The sequence below is a fragment of the Elephantulus edwardii genome, unplaced genomic scaffold (genome assembly GCF_000299155.1).
Source record: "Elephantulus edwardii isolate Elephantulus edwardi_28Jun2011 unplaced genomic scaffold, EleEdw1.0 scaffold00006, whole genome shotgun sequence".
In the NCBI taxonomy this organism is placed as follows: domain Eukaryota; kingdom Metazoa; phylum Chordata; class Mammalia; order Macroscelidea; family Macroscelididae; genus Elephantulus; species Elephantulus edwardii.
This window is the reverse complement of record NW_006399756.1, coordinates 9,053,935-9,066,278: the sequence shown is the minus strand read 5'-3', so window position 1 is coordinate 9,066,278 and position 12,344 is coordinate 9,053,935. Positions and strand designations below refer to the sequence as shown.

Sequence of the window (12,344 nt, the reverse complement as noted above, 5' to 3'; positions counted from 1 at the left end):
GCCTCGGTCCATACGAGGATTATTTCTAAGCATGGCACAACCAAGGGAATCGTCCAGGGCCAGTCTTTCTGCTGTGTATTCTTAGCGCAAGTCTGTCTGGGTAAGGAAGACCAAACCAAGTTGTTCACGGCACACAGCAAGAGGGACGGCGTGTGGCACTACACTTGTCCCACAGAGTGAAGCAGCCCCGGCCTGTGAGGACTTCACGCCTCTCATGGAGACCCATGGACACAACCCTTGACTTCTTCACCTGAGAGGTGGCCCTAGCCCAGGGAGTGTCTAGAATCTTCCCCATGTTTCCATGGCACCCACACAGCCGCCCCCATTCCTCAGAAAACTAAAGCAAGCTCCCCCGCCCAAGCCAGCTGATAAGAAGCAAAGGGCGAGTAGAAGTGTCCTGAGTGTTATCAGGACGAGGGCTCAGAAGACAAACGCCCCCAGCTCCTCTGAAACCAGAAGCCACCCACACACACTGCCGAGACCCCAGTGCCAGTGCCTACCTTGTGACGGGCCCCGTGAGCACCTCTGTGGTGAGTAACCCCGTGAGGACCACTGAGGACCCAGCGCCGGGGAGCAGCGTATAGACAGAGAAGGGAACCCTCAGACCGTGTAGACTTGGTCCCTCCTTCTGGTCAGCCTGGGCTGTGGACCTTCAGTCTTCAGGCTGCCTTGGCAGTGGGAACTGCGCCAGACGGACCATTGTGTGACTTAAGAATTGAATCTCCACCCAGACACATACTTCATGGTGTGATGCAAACACCGCTAAGCCCTTTCCAGACCTTTGAGACACCCCTCGATTTCAAAACCACCTGAAGAGACCCCTGAGAATTGAGTCAAAGAAGTAGAAGCTCATTTGAGTACAAAGCCCGCAGCCTCCCTCCCTCAACTGATGCCAGTTCCCAGGCCAGGAGAGGTCTGCTTTAAATGCCTCGGTCTTCTCCGCGTCCTTTATGCCAAGGGGCCTTTTGGAGGTCCCTTTAAGGGCACAGGGAAGCTGGTGAATGGTTTTAAGCTGGGGAGTTTGTGAAATCATTCTAACTCCAACCAGGACTGGGAGAAAACTACTTAGCAGGAGGAAGCCCAGCTGTGAAGGAAGCAGGTCTGTTTGAAACATCCCTGTTCAAACCTATTGCTGTGGGGTGGGGTCTGACTCACACCAACCAGCAAACAAACGACCCTCTACCAGGTGCCCGTGGCTGTGAGCCATTACAGGAGGGGACCACCCATCCTTCTCCTTGGAGAACAGCTGGTGGTGGTTCAAATGAATGATCTTCGTGTTATTAACACAACCTGTGGTGACCACGCCCCCAGTGATCCTTCTTGGAATCATAGTTCGTAAATTGTTGTGCTGTTGGGTCAGAACCGATTCATAGCTGGTCCTCCAGCGGGTTTACAGAGGCAGCAAGTCACAGGAGGACATTGGCCGGCTTTCTCCCTTGAAGCCGCTGTGGTGGATTCGAACAGAAGGAAAGTAGATCTTCGGTATACTTCCCATACTCACTTTATCCATCTTTACAATCAGTACAAGCAGTGCCAAAAGTTAAATGAAGGGCTGGGAGGAAATGTTCGCAGACAAGGTCGATGAGATGGGCTGGCAGGAACTTCAACAAGCCTGGAACCAGCACAGCAGGTGGGACGAGGGTGGAGACACCTGGGCGGGGGAGGGAGCTCTATCAAGCCGACCTAAGAGCAGGGAAGCCCAAGGTCAGGCAGTTTGCAGAAAAGGAAACATGAGTGGCATTATATGAAAGAATGCTCAGCCACGCTGGTTAGGACAGGGACGTTCAAATGAAAATAAGCACCTGGTCACTTTGAAAAAATTATTTCAGGGAGCTCTGGTGGCCTAGTGGCAAGACGCTGTACTGCAATCCCAGAGGTACGCAGTTCAAATCCACCAGATGGGGGAGCTCTGATGGCCTAGGGGCAAGGAGCTGCAACTACAATCCCAGAGGCGCACGGTTCGAATCCACCAGATGCTCTGCCGGGGAAGGAGGGACAATCTCCTCTTGTACCAGTCAGATCTGATTTGACGGTACACTCGCACAAAAACAATAAAATTTTAAAAAAAAATTTAAAAAAAAATCCACCAGATGCTCTGCTGGAGATGGAGGGGGCAATCTCCTCCTGTACCAGTCAGATCTGATTTGATGGTACATGTAAAAAAAAAATTACTTCACAGAACTAAATGCAGTCATGGGTAAGAATATACAGAGATCTACACAATCACCGCAGACAATCAGGAGACAAGGGCATTCTTCACATTACTACTGCCCTTCTGAAAAAACAAAAAGTGCATGGCTTACAATTGAAAGTTTTAACCACCTTGTTAAACAGTCAGCTTGTTAACAAGTCTTATCAGAGCCGTTTTTTCAAATGATGTGTGCTCGCTTCGTGCCTCTTGGTCACGTTTTTGTCATTCTCAGAATATTTCAGAGTTTTTCATAATGCCAGCTCACGCCTAAGGGACTGCGGCACCGTGTCAACATAACAAGCTGGGAAACCCAGACATTGCTCATTGCTTTTTTGTGATATTTGCTTGATTGTGGTGGTTGGGAGCCAAAGCACGAGATCTCTAAAGAGAGAGAGAAAGACATCATGGTTTGTCAGAATAAAACATGGAAAGGAACCTCAACAAGGAAATAGTTTAAGAAATGATGAGGTGCCCACATTATGAAATCTCATGCCCCTGTTGTTAACTTTTTCTTTACCTATCATTGTGCAGACTCACTTATGACAGTGAGCATATATTAATTTTTATTGAGATTTTAGTGAAAGATTATAGAGAACTTGGATTTCCATTCATTCATTGTTGCACATTTTCCTCCCTGCCCACCCTTCCTCCCCCAGTTTGCTTTTTTCTTTGAAAAGAAAAAAAAGAATTGTTCTACAATCTCCCTCTGCAATCTCCTTTACTATGTAGCTCTTATTCTGGACTCTTGTCGTACAAATAATACCTAATCATATATCCCTTTTAAACAATTCTCTCCATCTGTTTCAAGGCAGGGTTCATCATTTATCCCCTCTTTTCTTAGTTTTCCCCTAAACCCAATGTCAGCCGTGTTTTATAACAGTGGTACTATGCAGTATTTGTCCTTTATGACTAAGATATTTCATTGAGCCTAACGTCCTCCAGGGTCACCCATTTTGCATAATATGAGTTCCTTCTTTTTCAGTGCTGCATAGTGTTCCATTGTGTGAATATACCACAGCTTCTCTATCCATTTGTTTGTTGATGGGCACTTACGTTGTTTCCAGCTCTTTGCTGTTGTGAACAAAGCTGCAATAAGGATGGGTGTGCATTAACTTTTTTATTGTAAATATATAATTAAGACAGAAGAGAAAGCACCGCCTCTGTCCCCAGGTGACACAGAAATGCCATGATTCCGAGATCTCACTGCCTTGCTCTCTGCTTTATTCTAGAAGCAATTCGTATTGCTGTGCGGAGGTAACTCGTGGTTGCTGTGATGCTAAACACTGTGACAGTGATACATCAAATGCAATAGTGGTTACCCACGGTGGACAGTGTTTGGTGGAACTTTCCGATTAAAACAAACTTGAAAGCAGGAGTGGCATCCACTCCCGAAATGGCTTGCCTTCGGAAACTCTACGAATAGTGCTCAGGTCTTTCGTTCATAGGGTCATTATGAGTCGTCTACAACTCAATGGCACTTAACAACAACAATCACAGTGGAGCACCGTTCAGTAAACTATTTTCTTTCTTGGGACCAGTGATCAGATGACTATATCGACACATGTCCTCAAAACCCTTAGGTCTTCTCTTGAGTTGGTTCCCTGCCGCTATCATTGTTGTTGTTAGGTGCTGTCGGGCAGCTGCTCTCATCCTGACTCTGCCATAGAGCAGGGCCCTGCCTGGTCCTGCTCCGTCCACAGTCTTACCTGTGCTTCGTCCACTGCTGTGGTCACCACGTCAGTCTACCTCACTGACATTCAGCTCACTGTCATAGAGTCACACCCGACTCATTGCTGACCTGCCATTCATTTTGGGGGGGCTGTAAATTGTATGGGAGGAGGTTGCCCATCTTTCTCCTGTGGAACCACTGGAGGGTTTGAACGGCCAGAGAGGTGATGTCTTTGTGTTAACAGAGCAAGTTTCTATTGCTGTGTCAGCAGAGCTGGCACTGAGGGGGTGGTCTTACTGCTCACCCTCTGTTTTCTAAGCCTGATGTCCTTCTCCAGAGATTGGCCCACTGGATAACATGGCCAGAGTCTAAGATGAGGTCTCCCAACTCCTCCTTCTATTTTTAAAAAATAATGTCTTTCTAAAAATTATTATTATTATTATTAATTTTAATGGAAATTTACAGAAATTTTTTATTTCCATTCATTCATTGTTGCACTTTTCTCCCTTCCCACCCCTCCCTCCGGTTCGTTCTTCTCTTTGAAAAATAAATTAAAAATTTTCATTGTTATATAATCCCTCCCCTTAAGTCCACTCCACTATGCAGCCTTTGTTCTGGACTCCTGTCATGATAATAATACCTAATCATATATCCCTTTTAAACAGTTCTCTCCTTCATCTGTTTTAATGCAGGGCTCATCATTTATCCCCTCTTTCGCAGTCTCCCCCAGTCCCAGTGTCAGTCCCATTTTACAACAGGGACACTATGCAATCGCTCCTTCTAAGGAGCACTCTGGCTGCATTTCTTCCAAGCCCTGTTTGTTTCTTTGGCAGTTCCTGTTTTATTCACTTTTCTTCATGACACCCTAATTCCCAGACATTGGTTCTCCTGTCGTTGTTGTTTATTTTATAGCAAAATAGACTCTCATTAGACAAGTCTATTCATGTGGCTGATAATGAGCTGTGAATTTAACCTCAACCTTTTCTGTTCTTCCAGGAGCTCCCCTTCCCGACTCTGTGACCTCCACTATCATCCAGGAAAATGTCCAAGCAGGTAAGCATATCAGTTCCTCAGCCCTGACACTCTCTGTCTGCTGAAGAGAATTCATTTGCCATGGAAAGATACCCCACGAGGAATATTGTCTATATTTGAAACTCAACCAGCATTTCAAAATTTGCCTTTGTTTGCTTCCTGCTGCATGATTTGGGAAATTCTAGCATTTACAGGAGCTCTTGCAAAAAGGTCTCTTCTCTTTGTTCACAGAAGAAATACCAGCTAGAGCCCCAGATTGCTGGCCCCACCAACTGACGGTGTTTCTCCAAAGACCCTTTCTCTGGGGACCTGCTGGCATCGTCCCAGACATGCAAGCCTCTGAACATGGACTTTGATGAGACTCTGAAGAACCCAGACAAGTAAGCAAACCATGCTTATAGCAGGGGTGGGCATCAGGGAGGGCTGCACTCCCGGAGAGGTGCCCAGTGGCTGGGCCACTGGGACTCAAAGGAGGTCAGGGAAGGTCTCCTCTGGCTCCTTCCTACGAGAGACGTGGTCGGTGTCAGAAGTAACCGCTTTTTCTGAGAATGTCTATGGTGGTGATCAAAGTACAGAAGACAAATTCTGCCATTGTTTCCCTCTTGATTTTCCTTTGCATTTTCGACCACTGATCCTGAAAGCATTCTCTTATCAGTATATCATTCAGGGACTGATTGGTTTGTTGACAAATCAATTCAAATCTCTAAGAGAGACTGGCTCTCTCCTAAACCCAAGGGCTCTGGGGGCGGAGCCCATGGGGAGTTGTGCTGTTCACAGTAGGTGTCTTCACGGGCATCTCCACAGAGGAAGGATGGGCACTCTCCTCCTGTGTGATTTACAGCCTCTGCAAACCTGCGGGAGGCTCCGTTAGGAGCTGGTTCCAGCTGGCTGGCAGTGAGGTGCACTGAGTTTAAGCCTAGTTCTCATGAAGTCAGCTCCAGGTCAGAGTACAGCAGCATTTTGATTTTGGAATCAGATCACCAGGCCTTTCTTCGGAGGCACTTGTGGATCAATCCAAACCTCCAACTGTTCAGTCAGCCCCTGAGACATTGACCCTCTGCGACACCCAGGGACTCCAGACACCTCTGTGGACGCACATCTCCAGCCAGTCAGCTGGCTTCTGCTGGATGAGAGGCACAATCCCATGACGCCCTGGCTGTCCTCTCTTCCCTCTCTGCCTGCAGAATTTCCAAGGCCGTTAACTTTCTAAATAACATACCTCTGGAGCTCTATGAACTTTGATAAATGTTGATCGTTGTAGAGGGGCTTCAGGCCTTTTGTTCATAGGTCACTATGAGTTATGCTTGACTTGAAGGCAGTCAACAACAACAACAAAATGTCTTAGCAGGAGCTGACTGCTATGTCTTCCTTCCAATGAAGGCCAGGTGGATTTGAACTGTGCACCTTTTTGATTAGTGGCCAAGTGTTTAACTCACGGTGCCATCAGGTCTCATTATGAAACATAACACTCGCCCAGCTCTCTGCACCTGCCCCAGCCAGCCAGCCCGCAGTCACTGATGCTGTCATGCTTGCTTCCTCCACTTGAGGGCACTGTCTGCTTTCAGATGAGCTGCCCCGCGTGTGCCTGTGGGGTTCTCACAGTGGAGGTGTGCTCCCAGCGTGGAGGGACTTGGTTGTGTCTCTCAGTGGTTCACCCCCTGAGTGCTGCCGCCCTGGGTGCTGCCTAGCTGGCCACCTCTATCTGGTTGTAGTGTCTGTGACCTGCCATGACCCAGAGTGCCCTGGACATAGTCACTGGGAGATGGTGTGAGGAGTCCTCTAGCTCCCTACCTTCAGTGACTCCGTGGGAATGGGAGGCGGAGTGTGTGGGGTCCCTCTCAACCAGAACTTTCCGTGTTCCTTTTCTTTCTCTGTGATTGGGAACATTGCCTTAGCCATCAGAGCCCTATGAGATGTGTACACCATAGTTTCTGTAAAGAGCTCAGGACAGCGTGTGGCGTGTATGAGCATCAGGCAGTGTTGCTGGCTTCTCCCCCTCATTTAGACACAGAGCTCCAGAGATCGAAGGTCGTCTGCCTCAGGCAGGGGCTGGTGGGTGGGCCTCTCCCACAAAGAGGAGCATGAGCGACTGGCCTGATGTTCTTTTCTATCTGGTCCCAGTTCCCCTGAAGAGCATGGGTCTTGAAATCCTCATAAACTACAGGTCCACTCAGCAGCACATAAGGTCATCACGAGTCTCAATTAATTTAATGGCAACATTTGGGGGGCATCCCTGAGTCACTCCTTTACTTCTTGGCCTGTACTTCTGGGGTTGCCTCTCGCATAATCCTCACTTCCAAACCCGTGTCTCAGAATTTGCTTTGGTCTGAGAGCCAAAGTCTCAGTCCACCTCCTGCAGGACTGTGGTCTAAAATGAAGACGTCAGAAGGGAAGGCAGGTGGGGACCAGCTGTGATGCTGGGTCACATGCCAAGCCTTGCACAAGCCCTGGGCTCTTGTCTCCTGAGCAGCGCAAGCTTGTCCACTGAGGACTGCACAGAACCAAGAGACTGGGCCAGGGTCAGTGTGAGGCTGCCCAGTAAATAAGTCAATTTGATGCTGTGCGTGCTCAAATGAGCAAGCAGACTGCACGCCAGGTGGCTTGCTGCAGGAAGTCCACGGGAAACGTTGAATTTTCCCTTTTGCTTCTTTCTTTCTCTGCCCTGAGTTACATCGAGGGGAACTCCCAGCCTAACAGCACCTCCCCAGGACCCCCTCATGCCTCTCCATCACAGGCTGGTTAGTCCCACCTGGCCTTTAGCTCTTCGCTGCTAACTGGAAGGTTGATGGTTCGAACCCATCAACAGGAAAACCTGGTTATCTACTTCTAGAGAGATTCCAACCTTGCAAATGCACTGGGAGAAGTTCTACTCTGCCTTGTGGGATCACGAGGAGTTAGAATTGACTTATTGGTAATGGGTGGGTGGTGGTGGGAGTCTCCAGTTTCAATAGAACTCTGGTGGCATGATGGTTAAAGGGCTTTGCTGCTTACTTTAACAAATCACCGGTTCAAACCCACTCGATAACTCCGGGAAAGCCAAGACCTGATGAGATTCTTCTGTGAAGATTTGAGTGTTGGAGGCCTGACAGGGCAGTTCTTCCAGTAGGTGTGAGCCCAAAGCACAGATTCAGTCCCTAGCTGTCCCCACGCTCCCAGACGAAGGCCAGACGTGGGCTCTGCAGAGTGTCATGACAAATGACACGTCTTGACAAGCAGCCATGGCGTCAGGAGCGGTCAGTGCGGTCACCTCTGCTGCCCGGCAGCTCTTGACTCAGCTGACGACAGCGATGTTTGTGAGGGCAGCTGAGCTCATGGCATTGGCCATGTTTTCCAAAGGCCACGGCTCCAGGTTGAGACCGCAATCTGAGCCCTTGACCCCGAGGCAGCTGTCTCTGGACGTGTGACCCTGGTCACTGCTGGGATTTAGGCTGGTTTGGGTCTGGTCCACTCCTGCTGGATAAACAGCTCCAGCTCCCGACGTCCTTCCTGAGCCTGAGTCACTTGAAGCCTCGGAGAGGGCAGCACGTAGTCGATATTATGCTGGACGTCGCCCGTGCCCTCCCGCACGACTCCACCCGCACTGTCCTCCACGCCCCTGGCTCGTGAGGGCTCCCGGGATCGTGGGAAAACAGCTTGGCACTGCATTCCCCAGACAGATGTGATCGCCAACTTGTTCCCTGGCTGCCTGGTCCTCTGGGGAGGGCTGTCCTCAGACCGTGAAATGTGACTCAAACATGCTTTCATTTTCCTGTTCAGCATGACCAGAACATGGTGTTTATGGAAAAGCATCTTCACTCATTGAGCAGACATTTACGATGCACCAGCATGGCGGCTCGTCTATTTTTTGAGAACACAGAGTCTGGTGCAGAGGACACGCCAGTAAACAGGCAACCACAGACCCAACAGAGAGAGTAGTGGGTGTGGCCCCTGCTCCACAATTCCCCAGAGGAGTGGGCTGATTCTGAGGATGAGGAGGTGTGTCCCAAAGGACAGCAAAAGGACAGCAATTCCATCAAACCAGGGACTGTGGGGTTCAGGCAGCCGAGAAGGGCTGGAGCAGGGAGTACCCAAGGTCAGGGCGCAGACAGAATGGAGCAGAGATCTTACAGCTGTGCCAAGGAGTCGGGGTTTCACCTCCGGATCACTGGGGGGACTTGAAGGATTTTCAGCAGAAGAGAAGTGTGATGTGATTTGCATTTCAGGCGAGCTCTGGTGGCCTAGTGGTAAGAAGGTGGACTGCTATCCCAGAGGTGCATGGTTCAAATCCACCAGATGCTCTGCTTGAGAAGGAGGAACAATCTCCTCCTGTATCTGTCAGATCTGATTTGACGGTACACACACACAAAATAATAAAATTTAAAAAAATTAATACATTTGCATTTCAGATGTCACATAGGGGACAGGGTGGGGTGCGGGGAGCAGGGCTGGGGCGATGACATGATTGGGGTAGGCAGCTTGGCTGAGGAGCTCTGATAGTTAGGTGGTTATGCGCTCTGACGATTAGAACCACTTACAGATCGAAGGGAGAAAGAGCGGGCCGTTAGCTTCTGTAGAGACGGCGGCCTTGAGAGCTCTCTGGGCAAGTTCACGCTCTGTGACGGAAATCAACTCAGTGGACATGGATTTGGGTTTTTTGGTTTAGGATGGTGGCTTGGATGAAGTTTGCAGCAATAGGAATGAGGAGAGATGGATGAATTAACATAATTAGTTCATCTAACTAAGTGGGTAGACACTGGACAGTTGGAGGCTGGCGGTGGCATTTCCTGAGACAAGGGGACCAGGACGAGGAGGAAGATATATTGTCCGAGGTTGGACTCTCTCTCTATATAGGCAAAAGCAATGAAGCTTTATATAAACATACACACACACACACACACACACACACACACACACACATATACACACACATATAAATATATACATACATAGATAGCTGTGTACTGTCAAGTCAGAACTGACTCATAACTGACCCTTCAGCGGGTTTTCAGAGGCAGTTAATAGCATGAGAGAAGGTTGTCTGTGTTTCTCCCAGGGGGCAGCTGGTGGATTTGAGGCGCGTGCCTTTGGCTTTGCAGCACAGCTTCTCGCCCCTGGCTGACCCTCCAGTGGGTTTTCAGAGGCGATAAATTGCACAGAAGACTGCCCGTTCTTCTCCCGTGGAGCAGCTGGAGATTTGAGCTGCGCACCTTTGGGATTGCAGTGCAGCTTCTTACCACTAGGCCACCAGAGCTCCTTTATATATCTATTGTTGTGGTGGTGTGCTGTAGAGTTGGACCTGACCCCTAGCTGACTTGATGGGTTTTCAGAGGCAGTTAATCGCACGAGAGGAGAGGGCCCACCCTTCTCCTGCAGAACAGATGGGAGCCTCGAACCATGTGCCTTTGGGATTGCAGTGCTACTTCTTGCCACTAGGCCACCTATATACATATACATGTAAAAAAAATTATTTAAAAAAACATATATGTTGTTGTTGTTGATTGCCATTCAGTTGAGGACAACTCATAGCAACCCTATGAACAAAAGGCCTGAAGCCTTTCTAGAACCATCGTCATTTGTCAAATTTCATAGTTTCCTGAGGCATGTTGGAGAGAGAGAGAGTGTCAGACTAGATGCCAGCAAGTCAACTATGACACATCGTGACTCTATGAACAAACAACACATTGGAATTTTATTCTTTCCTGTGTCATTGTCACAACCTGGGCCATGCTCTCTGAGATAGTCATGCTGTTGTTATTAAATGCCGAGTCACTTGTGACACATACCAACCCTATATACAACAGCTCTGAACCCTGCTCTATCCTGTGCCAATCTTATTGTCTCCAACACGCCTATCAATCCATCTCATCGAGAGTCTTCCTCTCTTGAGCTGTCCCTCCACCCTCCCAAGAATGATGTCCCTTTCCAAGGACTGGTCTCTCCTTGCAACATGGCCAAAGCATGTCAGATGAAGCTTCAGAATCCTTATCTCCAAAGAGCAGCTTGGTTTCACCCTCCCTAGGATGAACCTGTTTGTTCTCCTGTCAGTCCATAGGATATTCAATACTCTTCTTCAGCACCATAGCTCAAAGGCATCAATTCTTCTATCATCCCTAGTCATTGTCTAGCTCTCTGATGCATAGCAAGTGATTGCAAAGACTATGGTCTGTGTCAGGCACACCTTAGTCTCTAGACTGACATTGTTTCTCTTCAGTACTCTGGAGAGGTCTCTGACAGCAGATTTTCCCAATGCAATTCGTCTTTTAATTGCCAAAAGTGTTAATTGTGGAGCCAAGCAAACTGAAATTGTTAACAATCTTAATCTCTTCATCGTCTATCATGATGCTGCCAATCGACCCAGTGGTAAGAATCTTTGTTTCCTTGATGTTGAGCTTCAATCCATAATGAAGGCTGCAGTCCTTGACCTTCTGCAGCAAGGGCTTCAGGTCCTCCTCAGTTTCAGCAAGCAGGGTTGTGTCATCTGTATAACGAAGGTTATTGATGAGTCTTCCTCCAATCCTGATGCCACATTTCTCCTCATATAGCCATCCTCCCAGATAATTTGTTCCGCATATATATTGAAAAGGTTTGGAAATAGGACATATCCCTGGCAGACACCTTTCCCAATTTTGAACCATCCAGGGTTTCCTTGCTCTGTTCTGACGACTGCCTCCAAGTATAGGTTTCGCATTAGCACAATCAAATGTTCTGGGACTCCCATTCTTCTCAGAGTCAATCACAGTTTGTTGTGATCCACACAGTCAAAAGCCTTTGCATAGTCAATGAAACACAGAGAGCCATTCCTCTGGTACTCCCTTCTTTCAGCCAAGATCCAACTAACATTGGCTCTAATATCCTTAGTACCACAGCCTCTTCTAAACCCAGTCATAAGGAAATTTAGTTAAAGGAAACAGCTCACATGCGTGTAAAGACAAGTCCCTGAGCTGTAGGTCAGACCCCAAAGTGGACCTCAAGCCATCTGGAGAAGCCAATGAGCCAGGGTCATCAGGAGGCAGGCAGGTCGCCGGCTGCTGGCTTCCGAGACAGACCAGAGCTGCCAAACACGGCAGGCCACTGACACCAGGCTAGAGGCCATGAGCCAGGCAGCCTGAGGTAGAATCCAGCAAACACTCTCACTCAAGGTTTTTCCAGAGAATCCAAACATACACTCAATGCCAGTCACGTCCCTAAGGAGACTTACCCTGAATTGGAGAAAGCAGCTTTCATCTTGACAGAAACTCTGCAGTCCTGTCCTGTTAACCTCCTGTTGTGCTTGTTGCTGTGTGCAGTCCAGTCATCCACCCACAGGGACTCTGGACAACAAACTTACTGCCACACTCAAGTCCGCTGTTGCAGTCACCGTGTCAATCTATCTTTTTTTATATAACTTGAAAGATTTAATAAATATCACTAAATTAACTATCCATCCAGAAACTATTGAACTGGTGTCTCCCAATTATCTTTTTTTAACATTGA

General features: G+C 48.3%; 1 protein-coding gene across 1 annotated transcript in view; it reads left to right on the top strand.

Moving 5' to 3' along the window:
• Positions 1–4,901: 4,901 nt before the first annotated feature.
• Positions 4,902–12,344, top strand: part of BTBD16 (BTB (POZ) domain containing 16) — a 58,071-nt gene continuing 50,628 nt past the window's right edge. Inside the window, 2 exon segments of the mRNA XM_006880145.1 lie at positions 4,902–4,913; positions 5,124–5,272. Of these exon segments, the coding sequence (XP_006880207.1) occupies positions 4,902–4,913; positions 5,124–5,272 (161 nt within the window).